Source organism: Rattus rattus, chromosome 7 (assembly GCF_011064425.1).
Source record: "Rattus rattus isolate New Zealand chromosome 7, Rrattus_CSIRO_v1, whole genome shotgun sequence".
Taxonomy (NCBI): Eukaryota; Metazoa; Chordata; class Mammalia; order Rodentia; family Muridae; genus Rattus; species Rattus rattus.
The window spans coordinates 80453012-80472524 of NC_046160.1; the positions used below are offsets into that span (position 1 = coordinate 80453012).

General features: G+C 37.5%; 1 protein-coding gene across 4 annotated transcripts in view; it reads right to left on the minus strand.

Moving 5' to 3' along the window:
• Mdga2 (MAM domain containing glycosylphosphatidylinositol anchor 2) overlaps positions 1-19513 on the minus strand; it is an 802265-nt gene that overhangs the window by 226911 nt on the left and 555841 nt on the right. For all 4 annotated transcript variants that reach the window (XR_004388487.1, XR_004388486.1, XM_032907846.1 and 1 more), the window contains exon 6: positions 10784-11053. Coding sequence is in view for 2 of the 4 variants with exons in the window: in XM_032907846.1 (XP_032763737.1) it covers positions 10784-11053 (270 nt within the window). In the remaining 2 variants the exon portion in view is untranslated. The remainder of the gene's footprint in view (positions 1-10783; positions 11054-19513) is intronic.

Consider the following 19513-nt stretch of genomic DNA (forward strand, 5'->3'; position numbering starts at 1 on the left):
ATGATCATTAAAATTTCAGAAAGTTGAACTGCTGAAAGAATTAGGCAAAGGACAGTATAGGGATGAGGAAGAGAGAAGGAGGGAGAGAAGGAAGAGGAGGAGGAAAAGAGAGAAACAGAGACAGACAGAGTTACGGGCAGAGAGACAGAGAGACAGAATGACTGACACAGAGAGAAGAAGCAAGAGGAGGAGGAGATGAGCAATCCCTTCCCCCAAAAAACATTAAAAAATGATGATGTCTACATGAGAATGTCTGTTAAAACTCTTTCTGATGGACTAGGATTTCTCTGAAGCATTTAGAATGATCACTACTGTAGGAAATAGATAAAACAAAAGGGGAAATATACAAACACAGATAATAGTATGCTTAGTAACGTTTTAATCAATTAATTACTTTTAAAGTCCTTGTGCTATTCAGAATTCCAGAAGAATAAACTTAAATGATTCTTTACATTTACAGCAGTAAATGTATTAATTATATGGATGCTGGAAAGATTCTAGCATGAAAGGTGAACTTTAAATGTTGAATTTGTCTTTAAAGGACTACAGCACTGGAGGCAGTTTTTAATAGTTTATAAAAAGAAAATGGAGTTACTTTAAAAGCTAATTGATTTTGCCCCTCAGCCACAAGTGAAATACTTCCTGAATGTTCAAGAAATCTTATTTGCCACAGTCTGGCTTGAGTACCCACTCTGCCAAGGATGTTTCTCACCCTTTCCTATGCAGAAGGAACCTTATTTTAAACTTAAGTTTTCCTTGAAAGTCAAAAGTGAATAAAGGCAAAAGTATGGACCCATGTATCCTCATGCTTTTGCAAGAGTAAGTCTCCAACAAATGAAACAGAATGAGGAAGTCCAGAAATAGCGCAAAAATAAGAGTGTCCAGAGGTAGGTGACAGCCAGGCATGATTGCAGCGATGTGTATTAGAGTTTATACAGGGCAATTCCCTAGCTCTACAGAAAGCTAAGCCAAGGATGTAAGATCTAATTTAAGAAAATATGGAATAATATGGGTATCTTACCCCCCTGCCCATTGTCTCTTTAAATCACACAAACTAAGTTTACAGAGTCTCTAGTTTTCGGAAAAAATGGATCTTGAAATGAAATGGATAAAGATGCTAAATTATGTTTTCAAAGAATCCATTGTTTCAAAATCATTTTATAGTTAAGGCTTCCAAAGATTGCCATGCTTTCAAAAATTAAGAATGAAAAACAATGAATAAGCATATTTCCTATTTTCAGGTATTTAACAGTATTGACTTTTAGAACATTACCAAAATTGGAATAACTGCTTTTGTTCAATGTAAAGAAGATAAGGGAGGCTCTCTTTGTAAGCAGGCACTTTAGACTTTGCTCTGACTTTTTAAAACAGACTTTCCCTGTGTAACCCTGGCACTCTTGGAACTTGCTTTGTAGGCAGGATCGGTCTTGAACTCAAAGATCTGCCTGCCTCTGCCCTCAAGATTTTAGGACTAAAGGCTTATGTTACCTCTTCCCAGTGGATTGATTTTAGTAATATAAACAAACATAACATGGTTATGAATCACAATCACAACACAAAAGGTTGTGTAAAATCATACAATACCTACATAAACCTTTTAGAGAACATATATGGAATTCTTCATCTATTTCAATGAACAAAGAAAAAAACTTTAGAACATTAAACTGAGCTATCTATATTCAGAACAACAAACTTTGGGAAGGCAAAGGACATAGTTAATGAGACAAATTGGCAACCTACAGATTGGGGGAAAATTATTAACCCCACAAAAGATAGAGGGCTAATATACAAAATTTACAACCCAGATGTCCCATGACAAAAGAATGGGCACAGAAAGTGCGGTTCATTTACACAATAGAATACTACTCAGCTATTACGAATGAGGACATCCTGAGTTTTGTAGGCAAATGGATGGAACTAGAAAGTATCATCCTGAGTGAGGTAACTCAGACCCAAAAGCACATGTACAGTATGCTCTCACTAATAAATGGATATTAGCCAAAAAAGAAACCCACCAACCCCTCCCCCAAAAAAAGTAAAACCAACCAACCAACAACAACAACAACAACCACATACAACACAGAATACCCAACATGCAGTTGATAGAACTCAGAAAGCTCAACAAGCTGAAGGGCCCAAGTGAGGTCACCTCAGTCACACTTGAGAGGGAGAAGAAAGCAACCACAAGTGGGGAGGAAGGCAGGGACATGGGAGGCAAGGGGATGGGGAGGGAGGGGAAGAAAGGAGGGGGAACATGATCTGGTATTGGGTGGAGGACTGAAGGCATGAGGGCCAGCAGAAAGAATGGAAACAGGCGACCTCCAGAGGAAGGAGGTTGGGAAGTCCCTCCAGAATGTACCAGAGAACTGTGAAGTGAGAGATTCTCAGGATTCAAAAAGAGGGACCCTAGATGAAAGGCCCTACAGTGGATAGAGGAAACTTGTAGACCCCACCTTCAGCAGAAAAATAGGGTATCAAGTGAGGGATCGGTTGCCATCCCGTAGTCAAAATTCTGACCCATAATTGTTCCTCTCTGAAAGAAAGGAGAAGAGCCTGAGGAAAAGGAGGTCTGGCAACAGTCCCAAAGTGGGATCCAGCTCAAGGGGAGGCCCCAGGCCTGACACCATTACTGAAGCTATGGGGTGCCCACAAAAAGGGACCTATCATGACTGCCCTCTGAAAGATCCAACAAGCAGCTGAAAGAGCAAGATGCAGATGTGTGCACTCAACCAATGAACAGAAACTGCTGACCCCTCTGTTTGAATTAGGGAAAAGCTGGAGGAAGCTGAGGAGGAGGGCAACCCTGTGGGAGGGCCAGAAGTCTCAATTAACCTGGATTCCCTGAGATCTCTTAGACACTGGATCACCAACCAGGCAGCATACACCAGCTGATATGAGGCCCCCAACACATATACAGCAGAAGATTGCTGGGTCTGGGTTCAGTCAGAGAAGATGCACCTAACCCTCAAGAGACTGGAGGCCCCAGGAAGGTTAGAGGTCTGGTGGGGTGGGTGGGGTGGGGGTGGGGCAGGGAGGAAGTATGTGATATGGAACAGTACAAGGGTGGACCGGGAGGGAAATAAAATCTGGAGTGTAAAAATTAAAAATAAATAAATAGATAGATAGATAGATAGATAGACAAAAACAAAAAAGAAAAGCAATTTCAAAAGAATAAAAACTGATCATTTTTAGAATTGATATAGCTCTGTTCAATTATCTAAAAGAGAGCACTAAATCATTCTAGAGCCACAGAACAACGTAAGATAATTCTCTTTGGTATATATATCGTGGTGGTAGTTGGGAAAGAGTTAGAAGCAGTACAGAATATTAAATGTTGGAAAGAGAGTAAGAATTTGCAGTTCATGGCTCTTGGGAAAAGCTGCATCCAACAGGCATTGTGACTTGGGGACAGGAAATGGTTGGCTTTTATCATTTTAGATGTTTTTATTAATAACGTATCATAAATTGAGAAGATAGGTGGCTGAAAACTGAAGTTGATAATCATAGGGATGTGTGAAGTACTGACTAAAATTATAAATTTATAAATTTATAAAATTAAAACTTATAAATAATTTCCATTAAAAATACAGCGGGTATAAAATCTGATCAATTCTACATGGAAAATTCCAGCTAATTAGGGCTAACTTTTTGACCAAGAGCTTTAATACATAGCCCTTTCACAATTAATGAACAATTAATGAATATAGCTCATTTTGATTTGTGCTTATTTATATTATTATTATTAATCAATCTATTCATTTACATATCAATGATTTTCCCTTCCCAGTTACCGCTCCATAACTCCTCTCCCCATCTGCCCTCTCCCTCCTCCTCTTTGCCTCTTGAAGGTGCTCCCCCACACACCCACACACTCCTACCCCATCACTCTAGCATCCCCCTACACTGTGGCATCAACCTTCCACAGGTCCAAAAGCCTCCCCTCCCACTGATGTCAGACAGTTTGAAAACCATTCCTCTGAGACCTATGTATCTGGAGTCATGGATCCCTCCCTGTACAATCCTTGGTTGGTATTCTAGTCCCTGGGAACACTGAGTGTTCTGGCCATGCCCACATTGTTCTTCCCATGTGGTTGCAATCCCCCTCTCCTCCTGTCTTTCCCCAGCTCCCAGTCTGATGGTTGGCTGCAAACATCCACAGCTGCATTGTTCAAGTGCTGGCTGAACCTCCCAGGGACAGGTTCCTGTCAGCAAGCTCCTCTTGGCAATAGCAACAGTGCCAGGGTCTGGTGTCTGCAGATAGGAAGGATCCCCAGGTGGGGCACAACAGGATGGACTTTATTCAGTCTTTGCTATACTCAAGGTTTTAGTTTTACAAATATTTTCGTGTCTTTCTTTAACAATCCCACTGATCCAATTACCAGAAATTCTTTAGATGTTTTTGTACAGTAACTTGAATGATAGCCAGCAAAAACCATTGTAACTCCAAGTCCTTCAGAATGTATTCTTCTTGTTCAGAAAGCAATAAACTGTGCATGATATTAGTTAGCACTGGAAATTCAATAAGTGTGTGTGTGTGTGTGTGTGTGTGTGTGTGTGTGTGTGTGTTTACCGAAGAAAGAACTTCAACAACAGCACTGAACACCCAGAACAAAAGCAAACAAAAGCGGAATCCAAAGCCTGTTTCAATTTCAAGAGACTGTGTATTCCAAATGAGACATTGTAGGAATATTCCTGTAGGAAGATTTTACAGCAAGTATAAAGGGAATACATGTTTCCAAACTAAACTTGTTGGTTTAGTTGGTATTACACAGCTAAGGGTTACTTTTCCTGAAAAGATAGGGAGTCAAGAAAAGAGATTGAGCTGCCTGGGTTGCAAACTGAGAGAGAGAGAGAGAGAGAGAGAGAGAGAGAGAGAGAGAGAGAGAGAGAGAGAGAGAGAGAGAGAGAGAGAGAGAGGATTGACTTATTTAGATCTGACTAAATTTTGGTAAATACCTCTGTTCTGCCAGGGATTCTAGAGCTGATTTCTGAGTCTTAGCTTTGTTGCTGAAATGAAGCTTGATTTGAGAAATTGCTCAATAGATCTCTCCTAAATTTTACTTCCTTAAAATAGTCACACTTCTATGTCGTGCATTTTTCTGAAGATGTCTGTGGAGGCCAGAACAGGATTTCAGATCCCTTGGAACTGGGAATACAGTTGGTTTTGAAGCACTCCATCTGTAGGGTAGGGTTTGAACTCCTGTCTTCTGCGAGAAGACGAAGAATCAACTTGCCAGCCCTTATGAATACATTAAAATGTTAATGCTTTTAGTGTATGCCATCTGGTGCTTACCTGATACTAGTGGCTGTTATTCCTTAAACTGGTAAATTCTAAAGCTTGTCGTTTAAGCCATGGACGTTTACAATGAGAAATTTCCCCTCTCACTACTCCCAACCCTGATCCATATAAAAAAGGAACATTTTGAAATATTTGCTGTGCCAATACATCTCTCAGTGAAATAATTTCAGAATAAGTGTTTAAGATTAAAAGTCAAATTTTTGAAGTACAGTTCTTTCATGTATATGATCTGGAAAAGGGTATATTAGCACTTTTCTGAACAGAGGTTATTATGTTCTGTGAGGTTACATTATATTTCTGTGCAACTAGGAAAATATAGGCTCCACTGAATACATATTGACTTTTTTCAAAAATGGTGAATTCTAACTCAATATTGGAATTATTTAATTATGTCAGCATAATAGATCATGACAACAAATATGTCAAAACAATTTTGAAACTGAAGGGAAAAATGGTGACATTACCATTTGACAGAGGTCTGGGAAAAGGATTTGATAAAAGATGAAGAGAGCAGGGAAAATATAGAAACATACAGTTAGTATTAAGGCATCCAGGGAGCATGATGCTTTGAAGCATATAATTTACAGAGTAGCACGAACACAATAGTTTCAGTAAGACATGTCTGTAATTTATTTGACACATGGTCCATCAAAGGGCATCTGCAGCATTTGCTACCTTCTTAGTCTTGATTTATATTGGCAATTTCCTCTGAATGTCATGTCCTTTATAGATGCTTAGCAGCTTTGGCGAAGTGAATAGATCACGAAGACTCTGAACCTGTCAATGAATCCCATCGATGGGATTATATTTTGATGAGCTATTAGAAAGAGATGCACATGAGAAGTAGCTAAGAGAACTGGATCCTTGGGGTTCTGGCCTGAAAGGTTGTGCGTTATCTTGAGCTTTGTCCTTTCAGCACCTGTTCCGTCCAACATGAGGTATGCTGACACGCATTCATACAAGCTCCCTGCCCTGATATCCTGTCTAAACAGAGGCTGACATGCAATAGAGTCAGGTCTCCACAGATCCTCTTAAACAGATGGATAGATTAACACGTTTGCTCCTTTAAGTTGTTTTTGCTCAGGCATTTTATCACAGTAGGAAGTTGATTAACATACTTCATTTATAAGATCAACCTCGTGAGTACTCTCAAAGCGGTGATCAGGAGAACGAACAATTATATAAGGACCTCCCGACATGTCACATTTTAAAGGCTTCACCTACTCCTGAAAGTACAAAACCAATGACTGATCCTTAAATCACAATGGATTTTTTAAGAATAAAAGTTGCACTCAAGGACATAGCTCTAAGTTATTCTTTTTTCTTTTCTTAAATAACAGTTATGAACTAGTTGGCTCAGCATATTCTGCCTTAACATATTTGATGGGAATGTATATACTAGAGGAACTAGAGTTGAAGAAATGTCATTGTGAAGACTAGTTTAACCAGTCAAGGATAACAATGGTTTCATCCAATGTGGAAGAAGAGGGTCAAATAATAATCTTTGGAAGATAGAGGAGGGAGAGACTTTATAGGTCATGCAAGAGTACAGGATCATTTTTAATTTCCTTATCATTTATTATTTTCATAAATCTTAATAATAGAATGTTCCTGACTCACTTTACCCAAAAATACAATGTAGAAAATTCCACAAAAAGTGATTTATGGGTTTATCAAAAGAAGTGGAAGACACCTCATTCTTTATTCTTAGATTGAATATCTGAATGAAAGCAGAAGATCAGAGAATAGCTTTAGTTACAGATAGAACAATGGGGAGTACTGAGATTCATGCTTTTTGAAAACTCTAAATGGATTTAGACATGTATCTATCTTCCCTCAGTCCTGTGAAGGATCTCTCTATTCTGTGAAATCAAGCAGAGCTTTGAAATAATTATTCTTTATTGTGCTTAACTTATTGGACACTTTAAAACTATGTTTTAGTGAGGTATACTGATACACTCTGGTTGTTTAAAGAAATAACCTTAGAGGAAATCTCATTCACATAATATTAATACTCAAAGGAGAGTGGTAGCCCACTGAGACTTGAATGCTATTTCTTCAAGTTTTCAACCCCAAATGATCCTGAATTGTATGGGTCCAAGGAAATACATCTGGAGTTTTATGTCATTTTGAATCACGCGTACATTTGTGTTTGATTGCACTGCAGCATATTAATATTTCCACAACATGCTGAAAATTTCTTGGCCACGATGTGATCCATGCTTGTTCAGTAGTGGCTTGTGACAGAAGTGTGAGCATTTCTAAACCTAGTAAATAGCAATAGAAAATTTCAGATGGAAACAACAGGTTATCTAGTAGGAGTGTGGAATGCACTGAGGTCTGCCACTCAGGAAGAGATTTGGAACCAGCATAGTTTTCCCCACACATATCAGGGAACTATTTCTTGCTTGACTTAAAAACATGTGTCTCCACTGCTTTGCTTCATCCATCTTATCTAGTTTGGTGGCTGTATATGTATGGGCCACATGTGGGGCAGGCTCTGAATGGGTGTTCCTTCAGCCTCTGTTCTAAACTTTGCCTCACTATTCCATCCCAAGGGTATTCTTGTTCCCCTTTTAAAGAAGGACTGAAGAATTTGCATTTAGAAGAACCAGATGTAGATCTCTCCTGAGAGACACAGCCAGAATACAGCAAATAGATAGGTGAATGCCAGCAGCAAACCACTGAACTGAGAACGGGACCCCCGTTGAAGGAATCAGAGAGAGGACTGAAAAAGCTGAAGGGGCTTGAGACCCCATATGAACAACAATGCCAACCAACCAGAGCTTTCAGGGACTAAGCCACTACCCAAAGACTATACATGGACTGACCCTGGGCTCCAACCTCATAGGTAGCAATGAATAGCCTAGAAGACCACCAGTGGAAGGGAAGCCCTTGTTCCTGCCAAGACTGAACCCCCAGTGAACGTGATTTTTGGGGGGAGGGCGGTAATGTGGGAAGGATGGGGAGGAGAACACCCATATAGAAGGGAAGGGGGAGGGGTTAGGGGGATGTTGGCCTGGAAATCGGGAAAGCAAATAACAATTGAAATGTAAATAAGAAATACCCAATTTAATAAAGATGGAGAAAAAAACATGTGTCTCAATCACTGTAAATTATTTTACGATCACATGACAAGTGTTTCTGCCTTAGTTGTAACTTTTCTACTGAGATTATCAAACTTTAAATTCATATTCATTTTGAGCTTGCTATATTTATGAAATGATATTGCATACAGAAAACAAATATATAAATCACACATATACTTTACTTTAAAAATTTACATTTCTAAGAAAAAGCAGTGTTCTTAATTTTAGATGAAATGCTAGGCAAATGTGACGCAAACGTTATAGGAGCAGTGAAACCACCTATCCACTCCATGAGATGGAACCTATCCCTGTCACCAGCACTGATACGGTGGCCAGGAACCTGTAGGGGAAAACTTGATACTATTATTATTCTACTGAAGGAATATATCAATAAAATGACTCCTAAGGACATACTGTTATGGTTTGTTCAATACTCATCACAGAAGCTTCTTCCTGTAATAAAAAGAAATTAACATAGAAACCTGCACCTGGACATTGTGTAGACAGTGAGTAATGGTGACACACTCAATTCTATATCGGATGTCTTCATCAAACCCTTTTGATCAGGACTCAGTGGTCTATGTGGAAAAGGAAGCAGAAGGTTGTAGGGCCAAGAAAATGGCATCTAGAAAATACAGCAGGGTTGTTTTCCACGTGGATTCTCTGAGACTGTGGCAGCGTTCATAGGGACTGCACAAGTTTAAACCAGATGAGGCCCCAATACTGAGAAGGGGAAATGGACACGGAGTTCACCCTTAAACAAGAGAATATGCACATACTTTGCACATATGGGAATATTCCTTGCATTGACTCCTTCCTGGAGGATGCCTGAGAAATAGACGTTCTTGGCTGTCCTTCGAGCCAGCCTTACAAATGACTCTACCCTGTAAACCAGACAGAACTTACTACTTTTTCTCAAGTGAGCTTGTTTCTTGGGTAGAATCAAATAATAAGGTATTCACTATTGGGGCCGTGATACCTCAGGCTAAGTATTGCAATGCTTTCGTGTCAACTGCACAGCAAGATTTTGCAGACCATTTCTCATGTTCTTGATAATATAAGCACTTAAAAAACAAATGAGGAGAAAACCAATACTATTGACTGTATACAGTTTTCTCTGTTTCTTTAACATAACAGTCCTTAAAGAGAATCACGTTTTCGCAGGACTAACACTCAAAGCATATTCTAGCCTTTTTAATCCCATCACTAAACATTATGGTAGTTTTATTCGTACTACTTTATTGTACCATGATGCAAAAAGAGATGGCTTTAACACATCTCACAGTTACTGAGAACCAACAATTCTGTAGCTAAGGATCTGGGCTATAGCATTTTGGTTTACCTTGTAGTAATCTACATTGTTTTAAAACAATATAATTTTGTCAAGGAGTATATTTCTAATGATTTTTTTTCATTGACAGAGATCTGGGTTCACTAAAATCACTACACTAATCCATAAAACCATCAAGATAATGTCACTGAACTCAATTTTGTTTTGCTCACATGTATGTGTGCAAAGGGTCTTTTTGGCACTGTGGGTACCTCTGTTAACCTGAAAATCATCACCATCTAGGTTCATCGCTATCCAGTACCCTATTAGTTTAGTATGACACAAAGCATAAGTTATACTTGAGGTCTTTCTTAAATCTCATTTTGTTTTTCTAACAGTAGGGCTACATACCATACCAACATACAAGCTGGTAGCCATTCCTGTGCATCCCTGTTGCTGCTAATTTAGGGGCTTATATTTTGCTCCAAATCCTAAAATGGATGTTGCCTTTCTTTTTCTGATTTTTCCAAGTGTTTCCATCAATGAGGCCTCCTGAAACCTTGCTCAATTGACTATGAAGTCTTCTAAGTATGAATTATATATTCCCTAATAACCTCAGTGAAAAAGTACTTGAGAAATTTTGAAACTTTTATAATTATTGTCTATGCTTTCCAAATGACCTCATGTAATCATCAACATATTTTATACTCAATATATGTAAGTAGAATTTTTTAAGTAAGAGAAAATATATAAATCTTTATATATCAAAATGTTAAGCCTTCTCATAAATGGGATTCTATAAATATTGACAAATCATAAAGCTTATACATTTATTAACCCTAAGCTAACATATGCTCTGAGTATATTTTGTTTTATATAATACATTCATAATTTTATTTTATTGATAACATATTTTAAGAGCAAGTCAATAATACATTATTGTAAGTATGCTATAAATTCCTTTCATGTAAATAAAATATCATCAGGATTTAAGATTTTAGATTCTAGCTATGATATTATGATTATTTGTAAATAGTTTTCAATATTTGATATATGAACTAATATTTGAGGAAATATCTTTAAATTAAGCAGGACAGTATTTATTTTCTTTGCAGATAAACTCACCTCTCACAATGATGTTGGTGGACTTTTTTGCAGGGTTTCCCACATTATTATTGGCAATGCAGCTGTAAGTCCCAGCATCATCAGAGGTGATGGCAGGTATGGTCAATGTCCCTCCATTCAAAACAATCTTTTCAGGCAGAGTCCCGAAGGACCTGACCCAGGTGAGAGAGGGCATAGGCTCTCCCCCTGTTGTAACACACACTAACGTTATGGCCTCTCCAGGATTTACAACTATAGGGTCATCCACCAAGAGCTTAATTGACGGAGAAGCTGAAAGACACAAAGAAAAGACATGCGTTTATTGAGATATGCTGAAATGGGAATCAACAGCAAGTTTTATATTATTCACTGAAGCAGTTAAATGGAAATATTCTTTTCACAATATTATAATGTACTACTTTAGCAGATGAAATACTTCTGTACTTAATTAAGCATCATGAATTTATAGAACATTATTAAATCTTTTACACCACATACAGTATTCTGATGTTACTTTCAGAATTATTTCTATGGGCTAATGTCAGTGCTATTTGTTCATGGCACTCTAGAAAAAGTCACCACGAGAATGCAAATATTATTCATTTCCATGAATTTATTGTTCTGACACAAGAATCACCAAAGTGACTAACGTTGTCAAACACAGCATCCATTTCTTGTTAGTGATATGCTACTTTTTCTCTATTTCATTCATAGTTGTTTAGTCCTTGTGTTTTTATGGAGTGAATGTCAGATTCTTTCACCTTTGACTTAATGAAGTGATGGATGCTTTCAACATGAATTTAGGCAACAAGAGAGAGCATAAATCATCGGAGTCTTACCACATAGCAAAACCTGACTGCTATTCTTCAGGTGTAGAATTATGTGTAACCTCCTTAGTCAGGGAGGTTAGGTTGTGAGTTCTTATAAACACAGCTTTAAAATTCACAAAGAAACTATTACAAATGCCCCAGGAGAAATACTGAGTCTACCACTTTTTTATGATTAACCATAAAATGCCAACGGTAAAAATTAAGTCTTTTCAAATCCTCAAGTTAAAAAATAGAAATATAAACATTCACTCAATTAAAAACAATCACCTTTACAACAAATACTTAAAATTGAAGCTATATAGAAAATATAAAATATTACATTCATATAGGCATAATTTACTTATGATGCAATGTAAGCATACACATTTTCATAACTAGAAGTAGTAGACAAATACCTTATTGATGTTAAAGTTAATATTTTTGGGAATGTTTGATGACAAAGTGACAAGAGTATTGTGTGCAATATATATATATAATATATTCATATATGTTATATATACTACTAACATGTATACTCTAAATATTTATAATATATATCATATATTTATACTATATATTATATACATAGTAGGCATTACTATATTTGACTTTAGTTTTTTCTTTTAAAAATCTCATGTTAATATGCATGAATGTATGTCTGTATTTTGTATATATAGTATATAGTAATATGTACATATTACCTATAAAATATAGATTAATGTATGGAAATTCATGCAACTGCATTAATTTAAAAATTATTAAGCTCATCTTAGAGTTGCAACTTAGAATTCAACCCATTCAATTGTGTGTTTTAATAAAATCCATATTTCTTTAACAATGAAGGCAGGAGAAGATAGGCGACAGCTCTGTGATGAGGCTCCATGAGAGAGAGGGGGGGAGGGAGTCTCTTTGGCATTTTCAAACATCCTTGTTGCTTTCTGGCTTTTATAACATCATTAAAATAGCATGGGGATTTTCAAAATGTCACAACATCAGCTCCCTTACTGTTCTGGCATTAAATTATAAAGATTTATTATTACGAACATGTTGGGAAACATACATAGTAAACGTAATATGTGAAAGCCACCACAGCTGGGGAGAAAACAAAGTGTATTGAGAAATTATTAAATATTAAACTTATGAGTAGACGTTGCCACTAATTAAATCTTATAAAATATTAAACTTACTTATTAATATATCAGCATCAAGAAGCAAATGAAATCCTGATATAAGTAGCATAAACCTAGAATTTTTTTGAAATAATATTTCAGAAATCCTAATGCTTATCAAACTGTGTTTAATTTAATTTGTTTAATACCACATTTAAATTATACTAAAAAAAACACAAGCCAAAGTTCAAGAATATGTATTTGGACTATAGAAATAACAAATTTACGTTAAATTGAAGACTATTGGAGGAGGCATAGTTTTACATAATAAACTATGCAAAATGAAAAATAGAGGAGAATTTCAAAGGTTAAAACTCATTTCATATATAGCAAGAAATTTATTGTTTTGACTCCTTTGCTATACAGAAGAACATTTACAGTGGATGCTCTCCTTCATGAACCTAGAATGAGAGCAGTGCTAAGCATGTTAGATTTATTGTTCCCTTTTCTTTTCTCAGTTCTTGAAATGGAAAAAAGTAGCCCAATCAGACTATTGATGATATGACTAACAATTTTTAAGCCTTAATAATACTCAAATATACTTGCTACACTGAATTTTATAACTTTAAAGCTTAAGAAAATTACAACCTTAAACTTTTAAAACACATGCATTCGCATGTAACATTTAGTGAACATTCTGTAACTATACTGCTTTGTTGAAGAATTACAAGTGATTCTTAGAGGGTAATGGAATCATGACCAAGAAAGGGAAACTAAAGCTTACAAAACATTTAATTTATAAATATCATTTTTAAAAGATTTTTTAGATAGAATGGCTCTTATGTTAATTTGGGGTTGTGTGCAAACATTCTAAGTGAGGTTCTGCCTTTCTTCTTTTATTTTAGGATTTGACTAATGCAGAAATTTACTCTCTCACTCTGCAGACAACTGGGCACTGAATTCAACATCTTCCTTTTTTACTCTCCTGAGGTCTGGGTTTACAGGTATGTATTTACTGTATTTGACTTCAGTTTTCGAATTCTTTTTGAAAGTCACATGTTAACATGTATTCATGTATATATTTTGTAGGTGTCAGTGTATATGCACATGTGCTATGACACCAATAAGAAGCCCAGAAATGAACTTGAGGAAGTTAGTTCTCTCCTTTCACCATGTGGGTGCTGAGGCTTGAACTCAGGATCTCAGTGTGGTGGCAAGTGCCTTTCCTTGCAGAGCCATGCCTCCAGCCCTAGCTGCTCATTTTGGTGTCACTTTCTGGTTGCACTCTGTATAGCTTTAGGGAATGATCCAAATGTGGCAACAAGGAAGGAAGAATCGACAGACAAATGTCTAGAAGAACTGAATTGTGTGAGCTGTGTTCTGTATGGAGGTGCACCGAAGGCAGCCCAGAAACTCAGCGTGTTTATTCTGTACAGCATGAAAGCAGAAAAGGCAAGGTAATTTTTCCAGTAAGAGAAAGTTGTGATTGATAGTTTCTGCTGCGTATAATAGTTTTAGCTAAAGGTTAAAGTTCTTAATCAACACCCATACTTAGACCAGGGAAAGGCTTTGAGATTCTCTGAGCCAGTTCTGGGGAAGGACTTTCCATTCCAATGGGTCTGACATTGGAGTAGTTGACATGGCTGTGTTCATCTCCACAATCTACATTCACTCAAAACTTCATTAGCTTCCCACACATCGCATAATATTTCCCCAGTAACAAATGAAGCGCTTCAGTCAAAATCCAGTCATATAGCAACCTGATTATGAACCCACGCAAGTTCTTTCACTTCCGAGTACTTCTCATTGGCATTGTTAACGCAGAGAACACAAATACGTTTTGATGGATAATATAAACATAAAGTCATTATTTTAGGACTTACTACAAAAGATTCACTAAATAATGTTTGCTGGTTTCATTCATTCTCTTTCCTCCCTCACAAGCTTAGTTGTATCCTGACAAGGACTGTGGTTGGTACAAGAAAAAAGGTCTATAAAATGTGATTTTTTGATTACATGCAGCAGGCATATTTAATGATCATTTTGAATTTTTGAAGGTCCAGTAACTCATAATGTTTAAAGTAATTCATTTGGAAGGAACAAGAGCCTATATTAATTTCATTTTATAATATTGTAAGAAAAGCTCACTGGATTTCAATACTCATTCTCTTAGGTCTGGCATGTGCTATTCTATTTTAAAAAAATTTTATTGGTTATTTTATTTATTTACATTTCCAATGTGATGTCCCTTCTGGTTACTCTTCCACAAACCCCATCCCACCACCTCCCCCCTGCTTCTATGAGGGTGCTAACCCATCCACCTACTCCTACCTCACTGCCCTAGCATTCTCCTATGGTGTGACATCACAGGACCAAGGACCTCCCCTCTCATTGATGTCAGATAAGGCCATCCTGTGCTACATGTACAGTTGAAGCCATGAATCCAATGGAGGAGTTCTTTAACTCCTCCATTGGGATCTCCATCCTCAGTCTGAATGCTGTTTTTCAGAACTGTCCTGTAATTGTTCCAGCGCCTTGTGGTGACACATTATAACCATCCTTTCTTCTGTTTAGTGAGTATCCAGGAAATGAAGACAGACAAAGCCCACTATATTAAATTATAAACCTAACTCATTATTAGGTATGTGTTACCAAATATGTTGGCTGAGTTAATCATTAAAACACATCCATAGTTAGACCTGGAGACAGAAACTTGTAATTCAAGGAATTCAACTGTGGAAGTAGGAAATCAGGAACCCAAGGTTAATTTCAACTTCATAGAGAGTTGGAGGCTAACTTTAGTTATAAGAAATTTTATCTTTAAAAAAAACTAAGAAGCAAAATAAAATATCCCCTCATTTGTAAATCAGAAGACGTATATTTTTATTTCTTTTTTTTAACATGTGGTAAAGATGACTTTGGAACATTTTAAACCAATAAACAAACATAAAGGATGGAAGAGAACAAGAAAAATACTGAGCAGGTCATCATCAAATTATTATTTGAGATGCTGGTCCAAGTGGAAAGTTATGGTTACCAAAAGGTATGAGGTTCATTCTCACTGATGTGCAAGTGAAGAACTGACTTAATAGAACAAAAAGTCATCCAGTGATCATTAGACGCTAGAAAGGGTGAAGTGGATGGAAAAGTACACTCTAAATTCCCGTGTCCTGCAAGACTGTAGGATGATAGCACCTCTAGCCACAGCACTTCAGTACACACTTTGAAAGGACGGAGAGCTAGAAACCTAAAGCTTCCAGCACAACAATATAACAAATGTTTAAGAAAAGAAATGGTAATTAATTGCATTTTAATAATCATACATTATAAAATATATAAAATTAAGTATATACCTAATAAATATGTATTGTTATTATGCTTCAAATAAAAATCAAATGAACACGAATCATATAAACAAAGGAAATCTTTCAAATAAAGTTAAACATTCATATTAGTCAAGGCTGCCAATAGCCTTGTCTGTGAGAGAAAGGCATTCTGTGGCTAAGGGCACACTGACCCTTGGCACACTAAACACGGGGGAAATGACCGGTACAACAGATTCTCCACCTCAAGGATCAGGAATGTGCTATTTCTTACATCGGGAAGGCTCATTTTGTTCCCAAATATTATGTTTTCCACATTTCCTTGTTCTCCTTGGTGATCTGTAGAGTGAGGCCTTCCATTCCTTACATTCATGGTTAAATGATATTTTAGTATCTTTTCAGGCAGCTCCTGTTAAGCCCTCTGGATCCTTAGAGTGTCTTTTTAGGTATTCTTTGAGTCCCCCAGCCTCTTATGCTGACAATTCACAATTCACATTGCAGAGTTTGAGGGTCTGTTTTTTTTTTGTTTGTTGTTGTTGTTTTTTTTTGGCTTGAGCTTCACCATCTGCATCATCAAAATTATTGAAACCATGCTTTCTAAATTGCCAAAAGGTGCTCCAAGCACATAATTACAGCTGTCCCATCAGGTATAGATAGTCTTTCTGTACTTAGTTCTTATGTTTGACTATGATGAAGTTAGGATATCAGGGTGATAATACGCCAGTGCTTAATTATAGAAGTTAGTTGTCCCAGTTATGAAGACTTGAACCCTCCTTCAGGATGAGTCGAACAGCATCATATTATGTGTTATGTGTTATGTGCTCTGTGATGGGAATAGCATGGATGATACACAGTTGTTAGACAGAGAGATAGATGATAGATGATATAACGATGATAGAAAGATGATACTTAAACAGTTGTACAGATGGATGTATAAATAGGTATATAGGTGATAGATAGATGATAAATGATAAATGTTACAGAGATCAATATCATAAACAATATAGAGGACCAATAATTGAATGAAAGGTAATAGGTAGAGAGATAATAGATTATAGACAGATGAAATCTGATAGATAGTTCATCATAGATAAATGATGGATAGGAGAAAGAGGGACAAAGATGAAAAATGAAAGGAGTAAGTGCATGAGGGAAGGAGGAAGATCACAAAAGAAGATAAGAAAGATAAAAATAGAAGCTAAGGGGGAAAATATAATATGGTTTATATGAAATGTCTTCACAGAGTTGTGTGGGGCAAGCCTTGGGCTTCATCTGATAAAGCTGTATGTCGAGAATTTCAGGAGCTGGGTGGGGAAAGCTGAAGGATGCAGGTGACAAGAGTAAGTTGTCACTGGGGTGAGGGCTATCTTGAGGTTTATATCTAATCTTATTTTGTCATAGATCACTCCCACCCTCCCCCTCTCCTTTCTCTTCCTAATGTGGGGTGTGCTGCTCTGCTAGGCACCTCTTACCATGATGGATTGAAACCTTGGAAACTGTGAGTTAAGATAAATCATCTGTCCCTTGAGTTCTTTGCTTCAGGTGTTTGTTAAAATGATGAAAGCCTGACTGGAAAAGTCTGACAGATAATAGACAACAGGCACACAGGGGACAGATAATAGATAGTGCAATCCTGGGAGAGACAGGAGTACATCAGACTGTCCAGAGAGAAAGAGAGGTAAAGAGAGAGGAGTCAAGGAGAAGGATGAGAACAGAGATGAGCCAAGAAAAGCCGAGTTTCTGTTTCCCCAAATTCTAAACTGTGCTGTTCTGTCTTTTGTGACACACTGTCTTACACACCTCCAGTCTGGTTCTAACTCAGTGTCTTGTGGTGTTGCTCAGGACTGGTTTTAATCTTTTTTTTTTTTTTTATTAACTTGAGTATTTCTTATATACATTTCGAGTGTTATTCCCTTTCCCGGTTTCCGGGCAAACATCCCCCTCCCCCCTCCCCTTCCTTATGGGTGTTCCGCTCCCAACCCTCCCCCCATTGCTGCCCTCTCCCCAACAGTCTAGTTCACTAGGGGTTCAGTCTTAGCAGGACCCAGGGCTTCCCCTTCCACTGGTGCTCTTACTAGGATATTCATTGCAACCTACGAGGTCAGAGTCCAGGGTCAGTCCATGTATAGTCTTTGGGTAGTGGCTTAGTCCCTGGAAGCTCTGGTTGGTTGGCATTGCTGTACATATGGGGTCTCGAGCTTCTTCAAGCTCTTCCAGTTATTTCTCTGATTCCATCAACAGGGGTCCTGTTCTCAGTTCAGTGGTTTCCCTGCTGGCATACGCCTCTGTATTTGCTGTATTCTGGTGTGTTCTCATGAGCCATCTGCATTCACATTTTGATCATCCGCCTGAGTTTCATTTGTTCAGGCATCTAGGGTAATTCAAGCATTTGGGCTAATAGCCACTTATCAATGAGTACATACCATGTATGTCTTTCTGTGATTGGGTTAGCTCACTCGGGATGATAGTTTCCAGTTCCAACCATTTGCCTAAATTTCACAAAGTCATTGTTTTTGATAGCTGAGTAATATTCCATTGTGTAGATGTACCACATTTTCTGTATCCATTCCTCTGTTGAAGGGCAATCTTTTGAGACTCCTGCTTCCTTCACCCAAGTACTAGCAGTACAGATGTGCACCACTGTGCCCAGCCAGCATCTTCATCAGTAAGCGTGACTGAGGAAAGACCTTCTTCCCATATCCCAGTTAGCACCTTTTCCCTAGTAAACAATAGTGATTGTTTTCCCTCTTCAGGTGATGAGGAGATACTCGAGTGGCCCACAGAGGGAAAAATGGCCTATTGACTATCATATACATACCTACTAAGACCAGATATGACAGAGGAAGTGGGGTTCTGTGCGCTGTTTTATTTTTGACAGTACTGAGTGCCGCCAACTAGAAGTAAGGGCTACAGCATTCTTACGGCCCTGGGAAAGAGCTCGAAGCTGTAAGATGACGGAGAAGAGAGCAGCCAGGTAGAACTGAAGCTTCCAAGATCGTCAGAAATACGTCTATCGGAATTTGCTGACATGGATGTAAGTGTGGCCTCGTGGAAACATGCTTGCCTGGAATTCTGAAGACTTGAGTTCATCCCCAGTAAATCAAAAATGACAAGATAATAAAATATCTTTAGAGTACTCTAGTACTACTGGTTACTGTAAATGGGCTGAGATAAACTTCTAAAATCTTGGTAATGTACATAGTTGAATAAAAAATTTTTTTTTTTTTTTTTTTTTTATTTTTTTGTTTTTTTTTTTCGAGCTGGGGACCGAACCCAGGGCCTTGCGCTCTCCTAGGTGTTTCCTACCACTGAGCTAAATCCCAGCCCCTGAATAAAAAAATTAATCGAAAAATAAAAAGAAAATTATTCAAATCTGAATTCATAATGGAATTTGCCCACCAAAACCCTAGCAACTCTGTCATTAGTGCTATTGTCTCTGGAGATTAAAGATTTTGAGTAAAATCTGAACAATTAAGTTCTGGTTGAATGAGAACAGATTCCCTGAGGGAG